The sequence below is a fragment of the Pholcus phalangioides genome, unplaced genomic scaffold, assembly GCF_987345545.1.
Source record: "Pholcus phalangioides strain wild (caught in Gottingen) unplaced genomic scaffold, Ppha-v1.0 ptg000022l_1, whole genome shotgun sequence".
In the NCBI taxonomy this organism is placed as follows: Eukaryota; Metazoa; Arthropoda; class Arachnida; order Araneae; family Pholcidae; genus Pholcus; species Pholcus phalangioides.
Genome location: NW_028301615.1, coordinates 13,935,335 through 13,953,718, shown reverse-complemented (window position 1 = coordinate 13,953,718; position 18,384 = coordinate 13,935,335). Strand labels below are relative to the sequence as shown.

Here is an 18,384-nt window from a genome sequence, read left to right as displayed (position 1 = left end):
TGATGTTTGACAATATAATACATTCTGTACTGCATGGTTGTTTTCTGAAAGGCATATTTTGCGGATGATAAAATTTTATTTTTACCCATTTGTTAGTTAACGACATAAGAATTAAGGTACCAATTGAGGCTTAACTAAGAAAGGCACCATTTTTTCCTGGTTAATACGTTTACAAAATATGCAAATTTTTAGTCTGAGAATGAATAAAAGTGCTCCTCAGTGTTCATAAAGTTTTTTGTTGTACAGAAAATAAAAAAAAAACATTTCCTATAATGCAGCATATTAGGTTTTTCAGATTCTGGATATCGAAATTCTATGAGCAGAGAAACTCTATGCGCAGAGGTCAGTGCAGCTGAAATAGTAAAAGACAATGTCCCCACCTGGAAGAAAACAAATTTGGAGGGCCCATTTCATGTCGGAATAAAAATTTTCCTTCCCCCGCGATCATTTCTGTGTCCATCATGCCCCCCCCCCCTCCTGGTGCCAGGTCCCTCAAGACCAGTGGTTCTCAACCGGTGCTCCGCGGAGCCCTTGGGGCTCCTTGTGTGCTCCTCAGGGGCTCCGCGGCCGCTCGAGGAAAATAAAACAAGAAACAGTCATTTGAAAAAAATAATTATAATTACTCTAGAATAATAAAAATAAATCAGAAATTTTGCTGAATAAGTAAAAAATAGGTCTACGGGGCTCCGCCATAGAAATTATATGCCCAAAAGGGCCCCGCGAGTCAAAAAAGGTTGAGAACCGCTGCTCTAGACTAAGACCTTTAGGGAAGCATCCTCTATACTGAATTTTTTAGTGTAAAAGAACCGACAACTCAGATTAACACCCCATGATTCAATGATAAGCATCATGATTATTTAAAGCACATGTCGGAGTACTTGTACGGGAGCTCTGGGGCTATATAAAATTGTAATAAAGCTCTTGATTTGTGAATATGCCTCCCAATATAATGACAGGGCTCCAATCTCTTCAGTTTCAACCATGAGTAAAATCGGGCATTTAACGGAGACCCTTGTTCCATCCTACAGCAGGACCCATAAGCTGAGATTTTTGGTGGGCTCCCAGGTAAGACTCTTCACGTCCCCCCCCCCCAATATGAACTTATAGTGTGAAAAACAAAAATAATGAAAGCAATCTCGGGCCCCTGTCTGGAGCTTTGCTAGCCCCACCCTCTTGCAAGGGACATGAAGGGACTTCATTTGAATAAGGGTTACACGATAAGATCTCGCACAATGATTTATGGTAATAAATATTAAGAGCAGAGACCCCCCCCCCCTACGCATGAGGGAAATAGGGGGACCGTGCCCCTCCTAACCCGATCAAAAATTAAAAAAATATAAAATATCGGAAGAAAATATAAATGTATGTGCTATTTTAACAATTTTCTGTTAATTTCAATGCTTTTGAAGGGTGGTAACTCAAAATTTTTATTGGACAATAATTTTCGTACCGTCCCCAAGCCTTTTGTGCTCCCTTCGAAGATCGACCCTGCGTACGCCCCTGATTAAGAGGTGGTGCTAAGCCCACTTTCATTTTGCCATGGGGCTATAATGCTGGTTGAGACGGCATTAGGGACATACTTTTTTTTTGGATAAATATTCAAAAATTTGTTCGTTACCATCAAGGGCTCCGCGAGCAACTCTGCGTTGTAAACCCCTGGTCTATAATGACTCGGTACGCCCTGAGAAAATGCATCTGCTTCAGTCAGTCAGTCAGATAATAATCAAGACTGACGGATATCTATTCAAAGGTGTAAAGGATCAATCCTTGTTTACAAACTTTTCGTGTAAGCTAAATCTATTCAGAATGATGAATTCAGAAATTATTTGAAACAGAACAGGGGTGACAACCTTTTCGAGTCCGCTAGTCAAATATGCAGTAATTCTGCCGAAAATTGCCTATATTGTGACCATATGACACATATTTCACGGGACATTCCTATGATTTTGGTTGTCTTAACTTTTTCATAAAAAGTCCCGTTTTTTCCTTAGTTCAACGAAGCTTACGTCAATTTTTGAAATCAACAATCGAGACTATTCTCATGGCTTATAAATTAATAATAATAATGCCTTTGAAACTTTTTTTGGCAGTAATTAGCAACTTCACTTGCCACTGAGAATATTTTTTCAACTGAAACTGACTATTTAATTTCTTCTGACATATTTTTGGATGTAATTGGCAACCTTACTTACCTTTGACAATTTTTTTGACTGCAATTTTCAATCTTACTTGAATTAGACAATTAATTATTTTGACCATAATTCACAACTTTCAATTTTTTTTCTTTGCGATTATTGGCGATACCCCCACCCCCATGCATTATGGATCCCGATTTCCTGCATTTTTATAAAGGAAATATGGTCAGCCTGGGCTCTTATCGTGTTGTGTGTGTGTGTGTGTGTGTGTGTTTGTGTGTGTGTGTGTGTGTGTGTGTGTATTGATACTTTTCTACCGGAACGCCTTTAACGGGCCGTAGGTTGTGCAGCCCTGATTTAAAGCATCATGGGTCCTCAGGCAAATTTATGTTCTGGAAGCCCCGTACATAGTTGGAAGAAGCAGTTTTCATATATTTGCATACTTATTCTTGAAAATCACACGAACAGATCTCATTATATAGGCCAGTAATTCTCCAAGTGTGCGTCGCGGCGAGCTGGAGATATTCATTTGTGTGTCTATTCATGTTTGGAAGTGGTTGCACGACGAACTTCACTTGACTTTCCTGACTTGAACCACGAATTGGGTGAGGGAGCCGCGGGTGACAAAAGTGTTTGAAAAACACTGACGTAGGTCGTGGGTCCTGACGGACATGAGGTCTTCAGGCAATGCCCGGATAGGCCTCATGCGTTAAGACGGCCCTGGTTCTATGTGTGGTTCTGCTATATTCGGAAAGGTGTCAAACTTTCTCCAAAAAAATTTCACGCAGAACCTTTATCTCTTCACATCTCTTTTTTTTTTTGGAGCCCCCCCCCCCTCCTAAACTATGTAGATCCTGTGGTGCAAATGCTCAGATTACCCAGTTGAGAATCATGCCTACGGGATGCTACTAGGAAGGGCCGTCTTAAGACCATCACGGGCCCCCTCCCCAAATAGTTTTTTCTTGAACCTCTACCTGGCTGAAAATGCTTGCCTGCAAATTTTTCATGCTTTATCCCGGAAATTTGAATCAGATCTAATTTTTGTGAGACTCTCTCTTCTCTTGAGGCCCCCCCCCCGGGCCGTACTCGGGTGGGCCCATGCGTTAAGACGATACGACTACCAGGTGCACTCCAGCACTGAATTTGAACGCTCGCCTGAAGGATCTGCAATACTTATTCTAGGGCTAACACGCAAATATTTGTCGGATGACTGTAAAATGAATTAAGACTGAATTCTTTTTTTCGTAAGTAGATGACGAAACAACATTAGAGAGGAAGAAGAAAAAGTCGTAGACAGTCTCGTTAGGAGCCTAAATGTACATTTATACGGGAGAAACGGTTCGTTTGCGGCAAATGGTACACTCTCTCTTCCACGTCTTCTTTTTCTTTCCTATCCGTTCCTACCTAGTAGGTGGAGTGTCCTACCAAAAAAAAAAAAAGAATTAAGGAAGAACGATTATTCGGCTCTTAAACGGTGGCAACAGAGACAGACATGCTTGGACGGACGTACTAATGCCACCTCGTGGCCGATAAGCTGGAATCATCGTTTCGAAGACACATGGCGCCTGAAGCCGATCCTTTTCCACCAGTCCTTACTCACTTATCCCTGGAAATTCGTCCCCAAAAACTCACTCGCTCACTCCCACTCCCCCTATCTTATATATTATTACACACAATAATATATATACTATTCTTCATTTCTTATTTTCAATGACCTTAACGCCCTCTTCTTCTTCTTTAGATCCTCTTTTGTTAATGAGTATAGCATGACGTAGTCCTGTCATGCATCATGTGTTATTGCAGGGGATAAGTGACTACTGTTCGAGGAGATCAGAATCTAAATCAGATGTAGGCTATACACACACTCTCTCTCTCTCTTTCTTCTCTCTCTTTGATATAAAAAAAAAAAAATCAGAAAATATTAAATAACAAGGACAAGAATTTTCAAGAAGAATCTCCCCACGAAAATTATAGTATTCGGTTACATGACCACGACCTATAATAAAAAAAAAAACAGTCTCATTGGTAAATAGAATTTGGCATCCGTTCACTCGACGAGAGAATTACTCAAAAAAAAGCCAATGCTTGATGACGGCAAATAGAATCAATGAAAAAAAATCATCGATTGTCAAAACCGTTGGTTAAGGAATCGAATTGACTACACTTTGGGAGTGGTCTGTATCCTAAACACCACACGGTCTTTTCAACCTCGTTCTGATACAGCAAGGGGGCGTACCCGCGATTGACGTTTGGAGGAGGCACTAGAAACCTCCCTTTGGGAAATTTCAAGTTGGAAATTCAAGAAACATTTTATTTAGTATTCGAGTCTATTCATTTTATTTAGTCCCACAGTTAGATTTTTCAACAAGAGATTTATTCGCAGATACAACTACTACTGCTATAGATATACTACCACTCCATACATACACTTGTCATATTCCGCTGCGGAATTTTAAACGAATTGGTACATGTTGGAATGTGCATGTATGTGTTGTGAACCTGAAGTAAATTTTGTTTCTGTGTGATGCTTGTTTTGTAAGGTGCTGCTATTATTTTCTCTAATTATGAGTGAAGTGTAATGATGGAATAATTGTAATCGTTGTGTGCAGGTCTGTTGCTCTCTGTGGTGAGACGTTTTAACTGAGAGATCAGCTCACATTCGGGTCTTAAAGTTGGGAACCCTAGAAAACCAATTTAGCCGACCACCACTGTGGTGACGGAGGGGTTCAAACACGGATCCTTGCGATGCGAGTCCGTCACTATTCGTAGATACTACTGACCTCTATCTGCATCGTGTACACTTCTCGTCTTCTTGCGCGATATACGTAACTGTTTAGAACAGAAGTCCTTTGGACAAGGGGCCCCATAAGTTTGGGGCTGTAAGGGCTCCAGCAAATGGGCCCAGGACGATTCTCATCATTTTTTTTTTTCACGCTATAAATTCAGTGTAGAAGGGGCCCTTAAAAGTCTGGACCAATCTGGACCGGTAAATTTCTTTTGTGTAAGTGAAAAAGGCACGGTTATACACACAACTAACTAGAAATTAAAGGGAAAATGAAACTGCGAATCACTCACGGCCCGGTATGACTAATGTTAGGGCCCGGTACTGGGCCGCGGCCTGGTGGTTGAGAAACACTGCCCTAGGCTGTGATCTTTGGACGCCAGTCCAGACTTTTCACGGACCGTTTTATAATGAATTTATATCATGACAAAAAAATATTATGGAAATATTGTCCGGGGTCCGAGGCCGGGAGCCAGGTCAGTCCTACCCTTGTGGAGGGATACTACGGTTTCCCAACATTGAAAAAAAAAAAAAACATTCCTCGCACCATTCACACCACGTTCATCGTATACTGAGTTTATGTGAAATGTCCTAAACTGTAACCATTTTACGATCAAGGAGGTAATATTGCGTCCAAACGCTAGTGGAATATATTCAAACAAATCTATCTGTTTTCTTTCCTCTCTCCTCACCACCACAAAACTTTGTTACAGCCCTATGAAAAAAAGTAGTTATTTTCAGCTCCGTGATGGGGAGGTAAAAAGCTTCTATTCTAAGGTTAAATAGGTTGTACTGTATACATGTATATAAGAGGGGAAGGAAAACAGGTAGGTGAGGGTGAAAAGAGGTACTTCATACCTATACCTACACTTCATACCTATCTTTTATCTATGAGTATTACAGATAAGACAGAGTATAGTAATATGTACTGTTTTCCCTTTCATTTTTTTTCTTACTTTTCTACTTTTTTTTTCTTCCTTTTCTAACATGGCATTATGTTAGAACAAGGTTATCAAAATTTGTCGTATTTATCGCTCATTCATCAAATCATCCGAATGTCCAAGAGATCATCCGAATTTCTTGCCAATCGCTTGTGAGCAAAGCGGATAAGTATCGATAAGTGATGCGTGGCGCGGCCGACGAAAAAATCCGAGTTATCGTTAATATGGCCTATAGTTAAAATATAGTTCAACTTATCTGAAATTCCGCTTCTGAAGTGAAATAACAAAAGAATTTTTTTTTCTATAATAACAGTGCTATTTACGAATATCGTATGAATGAAAAATGCCAAACTACTGGACATGATCGAATTGGCAAAGATGAATTATTCTAATGCCCAATTATTAATGAGAATATCAAATATAAAAAACTCAAGGGGGACGTACGTATAGACGTATACGAAATATTTTTTTCATAAATCAAAATTACGAACAAATGAAAAACAAAATTATTCTCAGTAAAAATCAGTATTTTTTATCGTCTTTCGTTTTATCCATCCATGTATGAAGAGAACCCTGAACGAACAACGGTCTTGTTTCTTTTAAGAATGTTGATAAATTATTCGGAGAGAGAAATGCTTTTTACTTTTTAACAGCAAACTTTTTCTTGAGAAATGCATTTCGTCGATAATTTGTTCTCTTTTCTGTCATATCTAAATCTTCCAAATTCCGCTTCGAAATTTTTTTTAAAATCTACGTGCAATGAAATTTGTTCTGGCATTTATAACGCAACTGGGTGGAAACGAAATGACGATTTCGACAATACCAAAAATGAAATAAATGCAAGAGCAGATGACCAAGTGCCTAGTCATTGGTCAGTGTTTATCAAAAACATAGAATAGCAGAGAAAGGGGGAAAGAAAATTCCTCTTTATTTATGTGTACGTCGCACCTTCAATTCCTCAGAAATCCAATTTTTTTAAATTCATTTCATACCTAAAAGCATCGACTTAAGAAAAAATTTAACATCAAAATATTACTGAAGGTGTTGGTGCGGAAGGGACACTCAAAAATTAAGTCAGCATCGATAGTGGGGGAGGGCGGACTTTTGATGACTTTTGATTACGGGGGTGGGATTTCACTGATGTCGGAGTGTGTGTGATGACAGCCGTCATCAACCGCCTTTTATAAAAATATGAAAATGTTCTTAAACTTGTTCCCAATTGGGAACATCGGTTTTATTAATTAGAAAAAAGTATTTTTCTTACACAAATGCACTTCATTTTTTTTTTCTTGAATTCATGAGATTCCAAACTTAATTTACAAAACAAAAATTTCATTCATTTCAACACCTATTAAATCAAATAAATTTAATCTTCTTTTAAATCACTTGTTTGTAAGGAAGAAAACAATTTAATTTCTTTTGTTTTGATTTTAATGTTGTTTCTATGGACAGCCCAGAACACATACAAGAATTTTTTTTTTTTTTTTTCGTGGATTTTAAGGCTTATATCTCTAAACTAAAGGATCAGAAGTAGAAATAACCGAAAAAAATCAATTCAAACCTTAATTTGGCGGGTAAAAGGTTTAATGGCATTTTTACTAGCCGAGATTATAGCGTTATTTTACAGGGGAAAACGTAAACCCCCGCCCCTTGAGAGGAAAAAAAATTTGAAACCCCTCCCCCCGAGAAAATTCTGCGTACGCCTATGCCGCCCTATATGTGTTCTCGAAGGGCAATCCCAATCAGGATCGTGGGGGCACAAAAGGCTTGTGGGGTGAGTCGTAATGAATGTCTTAAAAATGTTGAGTTCTTAGCCTTCAAACGTCGACTTTAACAAATACTTTACACGACTTAGTGGTCATTCAAGTATTACGTCAGCATCGAGGGCGGGGGAGGAAGTTTCGGAAGGGGGAAGGGGGGTTTGAATGTTGCTTATGTCATCAACCAGCCCTTTTTGAAGATATGAAATATTCTAAGCTGCTAACGAAATTTTGCTGACAAGGGGGGAGGGGGTCAAAAATAGCTGAAAATCTGCTTACGTAATACTTGAACAGCGTAATAGCCCCTTATCTGAATTCGAGTTATCGAGAATAGATTGTAATTCATTAATGTTCACCGTATTTACTGTAACGACCAGGAGATTCTACATTACCACCGACAAACGTGAAAAATGAAGAAAAAAAAATGATCAAATTGACCAAAACGTGGTCAATGATTCTGCATAATAACCGGGTATCACACATTAAACCCACACGTTTCACACCCTCAATATCTTTCTTATGATTAGTAAAAAAACCAGAGAAAAATCTCAATTTAAAAAACTCCGAATTTTTGGCAATTTCGCAAGGCGTCACTGTTCCACTTAGTGATTTTCCATGTGCTTCCAATTTTCCGATTGGTAGATGCGTGCTACGTATTTATCTACCTTTTTTTTCCTCTCTTTTATCGCCGAATGGAGAATTACCCTCTACAACCCAGGTGATAGCTCAATCCTGTCAACAAGAAGCCAACGAGGCAAGCAGCCAAACGCCATCCAGTTGTATATGTATCTTTAAGCACACACATTGAGCAAGAAGAGCAAAGAAGAAGAAGAAGGTGGGCAATTTCTCTCTCTCTCTTTCTTACCTACTTCTCGAATCGTTAATCGTCTCTTGCACCTCCTACCTGCACTATGAGGGGTCATGGCTCCACGCCAGGGATGTCCAGACCACCCCAAGCTAAATTTCGGCTTCTCTGGAGGTATAGACCGACAAGGCGGAGTTAACTACATACACTACCAAGTTAAGATGGGGGGAAAAAAAGCACACACACATAGATATTCACACACACACGCAAGAAGAGAACGTTTTTTTTTTTTCGCTATAATATCAAAGAGTGCGAAGTCTGGCAGGAAAGGCAACAAGAAACTGGACCTCGTTATAACGTCTTTTTTCTTTTTGTTTTGCTCGTCAGCTTGATTGATCCGCGAATCCTTTTTTTCCTTCATAATCATCTATTCTCACCTTTTCTTCTTTTCGTTTGTAATGATTATCCTTAAGCTCTAGATCAACTTACACTTGGAGTCTGTGTGTGTGTTATCTATTAATACTGTGATATCCATCACGCAGATAGTCTCATTTTTTTCGTGGAATATTTTTGATCACTTTACACAGCTTTTTTCTCAGCCTCTTTTTTCTTCGCAAACGTTGAAATAATTGAAAATAAATAAATAAATAATAGAATTTTAATATTCAGATAAACTCTTGGAGGAAGGGTGCACAAACCTCTGCTCGCGGGCCAAGTGTTCCATCCGCGAAAGATGTTCTGCTAGAAAATTAACATGATGGCGTATATATACATGTATACCTAGGCTCATAACCATATCTCCTCTATAAAAACACGGGAAATGGCGATCTATACGAGACATCACAAATTGTGGCCAAAAACAGTGTCAAAGTCAATTAAAAGTGCCGATTATAGCAAAAAAATATTTATCAAAGGCAAATAGAGTTGCCATTAATAGCCAAAAAAATTAACGGAAGCTAGTAAAGTTGCTAATTATAGTAAAAAAAAAATTACTAAACCTGAGTAAAGTTGCCATGGCCACTTCATTAACACTTTCGGAGAGTATATGGTGCAAAATACACATGTTATTAATTGATCATCCTCGAAAAAACAAAAAACTGGTAAAGAATTCAAAAGTATATATTGAAGGTGATTTTGAGCGAAGTATAAAAATTATCGATGAGTGGCGTTATCTTGTGGTGTATCTTGATGTTTTACAATCTCCTCAAAAAATATCGTTATAGAGGGATTTATCGTTATATCGAATATGCTTGTAGCGAGGTTACACTGTTTTTCATTTAAACACGTATTTAAGTTCCTTTGAGTTCTGCCTCTTCTGTTTCTCGTCGGAAGTTCATAAACACCACTGCTGATAATATTTTGTTACATCTGTGGAAGTTTTAAAAGTCCTAATCAAAGGACGAACATGCGCGCATTTGCAAAACAAGCCTATTTTACGTATTTCAAAGTGTAACTTGATCAGGATAAGTCACGAGTCCCTCATCATATAGTGTGTGGAAGCAGTGTGTAGAGAGTTTACAGATGTGGACAAAGAGGACGCATGCTAAGATTTATTTGGTAACACGGTAAGTCATTCGGAATTCCTATGATTTGGCGCGATCCATCAGGATATATAACAGGAAAAGCAAATGCCACATAGAGTATCCGAGTCTACCACCAGCTATCGGCCTCCGCGATTTGCCCTCAAACTGCGTGATCCAAAATTCTACAAGAGCATAGGCGTACGCAGAATTTTTTCGGGGGAAAAGTTCAGATTTTTTTCCTTCTAGAGGGGAGGATTTAAGTTTTTTCCTGCAAAATAACACTAAAATTTTGGGTCAAGGGGGGGAGGTTAGAACCCCAAATCCCCCTTTTTGCGTACGCCAATGTACAAGAGTCACTTGTTTGTTCACTGCTCAAAACAATTAGAGGATATGTACTATTTATATTTTTTTGAATTTATTAAGTTTATTTAAATTTATTGAAATTAAGTTGATGACTAAACACTTGTGACAACAACTCATTGTGAGTACCTAACAAATGTTCTTTGCCAATGTTCAATGTTTTTTATCAATTAAAATGTTTAAAAATCACAGTTAAATAAAAACTACATTTCCCTTAGGGACCATTCAAGTACTACGTAAGCAGATTTTCAGCCATTTTTGACCTCCCCCCCACCCTCGTCAGCAAAACACTGACTCCCCCCCCCCCGTCATCAAAAGTCAGCAAATCTGAAACCCCCTCGATGCTGACGTTATACTTGAATGACCCCTTAATTGTTTTTAGTTGTATTGTGTAGCTCATTCCCATTGCGTTCCTTTCCCTTTTTCGAGGAATATGGAGGGTACCCTGTGTCGTAAAAAATCTGATTAGATAGAAAGAAAAATTGTGGGTATATTTGGACTCCCAACCCAGAAGTTAGTAGAAAATACGTATCTGATCTTGACAAAAACTGAGTTTCCCCCAGTGTTATCTGAATGATTTAAATATTCTAATAATGATTATATATTCAAGTTTATAATACATCTATAGCGGACAGTGTTCGTATGGGAGATGGGTGGCGGGTGGGGAGTTCAAAAACTGGCAACGAATTCAATCAAATGACACTTTAAAACTCGACAAAAAAAAATTGGCTCATTTTTCCTCATACTCCTGAAATTGCATTCGGCCACCAGCGCTAACGATTACAGGTTTTATAATCACCAAAAGTTGGCAGCTAGTCTCACCTTGAATCCATATCATAAGTATTAAAAGAGTCGGAAATTTCTATTAGCGTGTGTGCGAGAGTTTTACCGATTTCAGTGAGGTCCATCAATGTATCAGTGAATGACGAAGAAGAAAAGGAGAAAATGACTATCAGCAGGGCAAAAGAAAGGGAAGTTAAGTAGCAAGAGTACAATTGCCGACAGAAGTAACCACGTACTACCTGAAGCGGTGAGATCCACTGTAATGACAAGCGACAGGTAAATCAGCGCACACGTCATCTGCGGTAACGATGTAATGAATAGACCAAACAAGGCCACTGGCGGGGTCCATTATCATTACTTCATCTCCATCATTACCATCCCAAGGGGTGTGAAGAAACCAGCAATGTATCAATGAGACCTGACCAGAGAATTGAGCTAGCTACAATGAAACTTCATCTGGCAAACTCATATTCTGGAAGCTTCTCACACAAGCAACTACACATTCCATTCCTCTGGTAATAAATTTCTTCGGGGTGTCCCATAAATTCGTAAATGGTTTAAAAATTCATAAAAATTGAAGGAATTGGTATATTTGAATGCGGTTCGCGAAAAAAGTTATTCGCACGAAGAGAATAAGTTTTGCTATAGAAAAATTGGTTCGGTCGAATTTCTGTCGATAGAGGGCGCTGAACGACAGTCTGGCAGGAGTGATCGGACCGGAACCTTTCTTTGATCTCTTCTGTGTCCAAAACGTTCGTTAAGCTTCGATGGGCAATTCGCGGCCGAGGTGAAACAACTTCGCCAATAGTGCTTTGTTCACAAATGGTGCTTCACCACCATGAAAATCTTATGTAAGAGCAAGTAAAGGGAAAATTAGCGCCCGAATGACGCAGTGGTAAGGTGTCTGTCTACCACCATGAAGGTTACCGTCAGGTCGGCAGATTCGATCCCGGAAAGAACACAAATAACAAGCTTTATTTCCTAATGAGCCTCAGGCGATCACCGATAGATGGCACCATAATTTCCAATCTAAATCTCTGGGTAGTAAATTTTTGTACGGCGATATGACCGATGTTTTAGTGTGGCAAAAAAAGTAGTAACGGGAAAATTCAGAAATGAGCTGTTAATCGTACACCCTACATTGAGGACTCTGATTTTAAAATTTCCAATGATATTTGTTTTCATGTCGCGTCCTCTATCAACAAAAATTTCAACTAATTTTTTTTTTCCTGTACTAAAACAAAAAAAACCTTCGTGAGAACTTTTTTCGCAACTTGCATTTCAATATAAACACCTTTTTATCTTCTAGGAATTTTTTTAAATTTAAGGATTTGTGGGACATTTTATATATATTCCATAAAATTAAATATATATGTATATATTTTTAACACATAATTAATCGTCAAGCAAAAAATGCAAATTCTTCAAAATTGGTCATTATATCAGATTAATTTTAAAAAAAATCTGAAAACGTTTATAATATAATTACCGAGATTTCACATATGATCAGTGTTCACAAATACGGACCTAAATGCGTGATTCAAAATCAATTTTACTCCTCCAAATTTTGTTAAAAAGTGAAAATACTTCATATTTCATTCAATTAGTATTTAACACAGAGTTATTTCTCACTGATTCAATAAAATAAATAAATAGTATTGTATAGTAGGCTCCTCCTCTTTTTACAGAAATACCCCTTACAATTTCGGAGAGGAGGAAATTTCATTTCAAAGTTATGTTTACGAGTAACACTGCATCCGATAGTACAGACACAATTTTTTTATTCAGTACAGGAGTAAAATTGATTCCAATTCCTTTCAAATCATATTCAATATTCAAATCAAAATGGGAAAAAAGATCTATGTGAGAGAGAACTGACACTTTCTTCATTCATTACCCGACCCATTAGTGATATCGAATCATTAGTAAAGATAATGAAATACATTATAGATATTCATTTCCGTGGTAGTTAATAGCGATATCTGGTAATTAATAAATTGATAATTCACTGGTTTGTATACCGACGTATTTTTATCTTTAGCTGATCTGCATATTGCTCTTCCTAATTCCCCCCAGAAGATTTTGAAAACATTCCATCGAGTTCGTTGAATTACAAGTACATCAGAGGTCTTAAACGCATGTGCCTGGTGTGGGCCTTCAAATGCTTTTCCGCATTGGCCCACCCACAGTAATATTGAAAATTTACGGAATTCACGGAAATTAAGGAGAAAAAACTTTCAATGAATTTTGGTGAAAGAAGTTATTTCAGCATTACTGTTAAAACGAATTTCAGAATTAGCAACTGTAATTTCAGAATAACAACAACAAATTCAGAAATGATGAGAAATAATTTCAGAATTAGGGAAAGAAATAATTCGAGAATTATAAAGAGAAATCACCAGAAATAGTGAAAGAAATATATTCACAATTCATGGAAATTCACATTTAATGAAAAATAGTTTTAAAATTGATAAAAATTCATATTTAATGTACACACAGTACATCTTTTTCGTACAAACAGGGTGTATAAAACACATTATAACAGGCAAGACTAACATTAATTATAATGAAACGCTATTAATTATTATCTGATTGCAATAGTACTTTATTTATCAATAAAATTGTATCTTATTATAAGAATTAATTCAAAAAATAAAATTTGTGGTTTTTTTTTTACTTAAAAAATTGGAGATTTATAGTGTTTTTTGTAACTTCTGATACTCCTAGGAAATCACAGTACATTTGTAAAAATTGGCAATCGAAATGAAATTGCTTGAGATGATCTCGCTAATATTTTGATTTCATTAAAAATTGCAGTATATTTTGGGAGAATTAACTGACACGATTAGAAGCCAATTTAAAAAAAAAAAAAGTTTGATCAGTGAAAGATTAATGTCTTGAAAAGTCGTTTTATCTTTCTCTTTCGCTCTTCTGAATAATCGTCTTTGCAGATAACGTTATTCTCGAGAAATTTTAGTTTCTCGTCTAAACTGGGCAAATGGTGGTTATTCATAAAGTTAAAAGGTCTTCTTGACATAATATTCCCTCCTATATATAATAAAAAAGTTAAAAATCAAAACATTATTTTTCAGTATCTCTTAAAGGTATTATTCATAGAAATACACAGATTTGTGTCCAGCAATCAGCAGCAATAGTTTGGAACTCAAAATATAACACTGAATTAATGCAGTCATAAAGTCGAAGTTGATACTAAATATAATCAATTTACTGCTACAAAAGAGTTCGAACTTGTCTAACTCTGCTTATATCACACAAAAGAACAATGTATGGCCGTAAGTCGATTCTTCTATTATTTGCCTTCACTGTTAGCTACGTTTTTCCCGCCTGAACTGCATTTTGAAAAACAGACTTTTGGCCAGATGGATTAGAACAATACCCATATGTGCGTTGATCTTAGAGGCATACTTCCAATTAAAAAAGGGCATCTATATAACGTGCACTATTTGGATACATTATTCGTGTTGCAAGGAGTTGTATAGTTATTGAAATAAAAAAAAAATTAACTTTTTATACGAAAAACCCAATTGGAAAGTTGTTTCCCTGTTTTTCATTTGGCCAACAAAGAAAATTTAATGTTTGTATCTGCAATCTATGCTGAGATATTTGAAGAAAAGAAGCGTTGTCCGTTAGTTTATGCTGTGTTCTTTCTTTACTATTTTTTTATAACAAATAAGAAGCGATTACTTACTATGTACATTTAGTATAATTCGGTATTTTTTACGGTGGCTTTTCTCGTAATTAATTATTTCTTTCCCCTTAGTTTTAAGAGGTATCACGACTCCTAAAAAGTCGATTTTTTCAAAAATGACTGAAAAATACTCCATTTTGACACAAATCAAAAGCAAAAAAAAAAATTGTATCGATCCGTCAATTTTTTCTTCGAAATCGAAAAGAAATAAATAGTATAAATGTCTACAAGGAAAACCAATTTGAGTGTGATTTCCCGACATTGGAGTTTTGAAATTGTCCAGATTAAAAAAAAATCCACCAAAATTTCGGGCATTTTGTAGGAATATTTATACAACACGAGTTAGTAAAATACACCTTGAGCGGGGACACATAACCATTCGTTAGAATTTTAAGAATTTTAAAAGTTTGAGAAAAAGATGTTTCGAAAATCTCAAAATTCAACATTTTTTTTTAAAATACTTCCAATTGCTAAAGCGGAAATTTTTTTCCCTAACATGTAGGTGGACAACAGGCATAACATATGTCTAATGAACATTCCTACAAAATCTCAAAATTTTTAGTGCAGTAGTTTTGGTTTATTTTTCTTTTTAATCCTACGAATGCGCTTCAAAAACTTCAGAAATTGGATCTGTTAAAAAAAGCACGTTTATAGTTTGTTTCTTGGATATTTTTACACTCTGTCATTCATTACTTCTTTCAATTATTTTGAAAGAGCCAATTAACCAATTGGCGCGAGTATTTTTGCATTTATTTTGCAAGTGAATATAATATTTTTAAATGCCATTTTTGAAAAATTTATATTTTGAAACCTCAGAGGTCGTGACATCCTTAAAGAAAATATCAGGCGATTGATTTTACATTTCAACCATCAGTATAATTATTTTCTATATTAGTTACTTTAGTATATAAGTTACTTTATCTGCTCGTTGTTTTTTCATTTCTGACAAGACATAGAAAAAGAATATAGCTCGAATTTTTATACTTTTGCGTTTGTGAAAATATTGATTTAGACATGAAATATTTGTGCTGGTACCATAAAAGAGTTATACTTTCTCTTGATTATAAGGTTAAAAAATGCAAATGTAAAGGTCACAACAGGTAAAATGCCCAACGAGGTGGCTGTAAAAAGAAGCCCATAGAAAATATGGATGACGGATAAATCTAAACTTTATCAAAAATACAGCAACCCGATAAGAACAATAAAAAAAAACAATAAATGTGATAAAATATAATACACTGCTCATAAAAAATAAATTTATATGGTTGTCTTATACAAGTATGGATAGCTCTTTCTCGATTTACCTTTCTATTCAACTTTAAAATTCAATAATTTTTATAACGCAATTCTTTTTTTCCCAACTGAAACTGACACCCCCTAAATTTTTCCGTCAGGGTAGTTTGCCCTTCCCCCCGCCCTCCTCTAGTTCCGACCCTGTTCACGACCTAACGGGGGTAAGCATCCATATTAGAGAAAAACTGCCTGCAATACCACAACCTGGAATTGTCCCTTACTAATCGTTACGGGTGTCCCCTTGTCAAAGCGCTCGATGGACGGTGAATTATTATAAACAATTCACGGCCCATTCTAACAATTCCGTTTAAAATTTCAAACACTTCGATCATGTCCCCGCGACACCCGCGTTCTTCCACTATAAACGTATTCCGCAAATCAAGTTTCTTCATAGCTTAACCCCCCCCCCCTCCCATATGCCATCAAGAGAGCACGCGCTTTTATTTACACGCCCTCAACCGAGTCTATGTCAATCTGTAGGCAAGGTCTTCAAAACACTTGGCATACTCCAATCCAGGACGAACCGGAAACGTGGAAGGATCACCTAAGGAGAACTTTAACCTCCTTCTGTAAGTATTGCTTTGTTTTATAATGCTAATTTTGCCGTCTTCCATCTTTCATTACCTGATAAGCGAGTCCCCCAAGTCAATAACCGCTGTATCCTTTACCAAGCTGTAATTTGATATTAAATTTGTAAACGGCTAGATATACAGATGGGTATGGCTAGTATATACTCGTAGATGACAGAATTTAGCATTTTACTCCTATTGTATCAACGATTTACACTAAACCTGAATGTCGATAGTGTGAATCCTGTATGATCCGCAAAAACTATCTGGTGTGAATTACAGTTAAAAGAATTAACACTGATCAGTCTCTCAGATCAACTGAATCACATTTTGGTTGTATTTTTTGGTGTAAGGTTTTCAAATCACCTCATGCGTAAGAGCTTCATCTGAAGCATCTGAACCTGAAGAACCAGATCAATCTAGGTTTTCTTCACTTTGAAATCTAAGCAGATCATCCCATCATTTAAAGCAGAGTGAGAGAAGATTAGATCTTCATGATCTGAAAGCAGTTTTCCAAACTCATTCGTATCTGCTTGCTAAGCCATAGGATCCCATGTTGTATCATGTAGCTCCTACCCCCTGCTGTTCATTTCATCGCCCCTAAAGGTCAATGTACCCACTTTGGGAAACACTGATCTAAATTTTAAGAAAGAACTGACTTGTCCTAGTTGCGTGCGAGGTTTGTTAATTACATACTTCTGATTTTATGAAAGTGAATAAGGAAAAGAAAAAATTGTTATCGAGACTGATTAAAGCATTAGCACGTTGTCTTCCTGAGCATTAGCACATTTGATGCTCTATCTACTAGTAAATATTAATAATAGGTTTTGGACTTTAAAGACCCTGATCTTAATCACTTTTACACATAATGAAATTTCTTGATAAAAAGAAGAAAAAATCTTGAAAAAAAATTAAGCTCTACGGGTACACATTTTACCTATAATCTGAGTTATACTTCCATGTTGATAATTAATGAACAGTGGCGTTGGAGGATTCTTGAGCACACACGGTGATCGGTGGCATGGGTCCGAGCACCCCCAGAATTGATGCAAACATCAAAATTTCCAGCATAAAGCTGAAGATTTGCACCCATAGGTTCGAAACACTACCGACGCCCCTGTTAATTAAATTTATGGGGTTTTTTCCACAATTGAAAATGCATTTCCTATAATCATGGATAGAAATTATTATTAATTTTTAATAAAAATAGTGATATGGGAATGATATAGAATCTTACCTGAATACCTGAAGTCCAGTGTGGAAGGTACAGAAAACAAAGGCCTCGGATGCATATTCAGTTTGAGTGAGTCCTTTTAATCTTTGGTCAGAAGGAACCGTATTCTTTTTCATCCCGTGTGAGTTAGATCCCACCTCCCCACTATTCACTGACAAACGTTTTTCAAAAGACCGCCAGCCATCACATAACGTGATTGCGATCCACGCGCCATCTGTCAGACGAAACTGGCAACTGTTTTTACGGATGATGAGGAAAAATTAACGGTATCCCCCCATCGCATATCATTCATTAATTAATTGTTAATTTGTTCATTTTCCTTAGCTTTGGACAGTGTTTCCTCAACCTCAAATCCTTGGGTACTCCGTAAGGAGACCTCGGGATCATTTCCATTTACTACCATTGCATGAATGACACATTTCGTGCTGTAAAATTGTAATTTTTAATTTTTTTTTATGATGAGCCAATTATAAAAAAATACATTTTGGAT

General features: G+C 36.8%; 1 protein-coding gene across 1 annotated transcript in view; it reads right to left on the bottom strand.

The window, feature by feature from the left end:
- The window catches only part of LOC149069503 (uncharacterized), a 148,373-nt gene extending 130,331 nt beyond the window's left edge, over positions 1-18,042 (bottom strand). The window contains exon 1 of the mRNA XM_089249695.1: positions 17,898-18,042. Within this exon, the coding sequence (XP_089105821.1) occupies positions 17,898-17,952 (55 nt within the window). The 5' untranslated portion in view covers positions 17,953-18,042. The remainder of the gene's footprint in view (positions 1-17,897) is intronic.
- Positions 18,043-18,384: the final 342 nt, after the last annotated feature.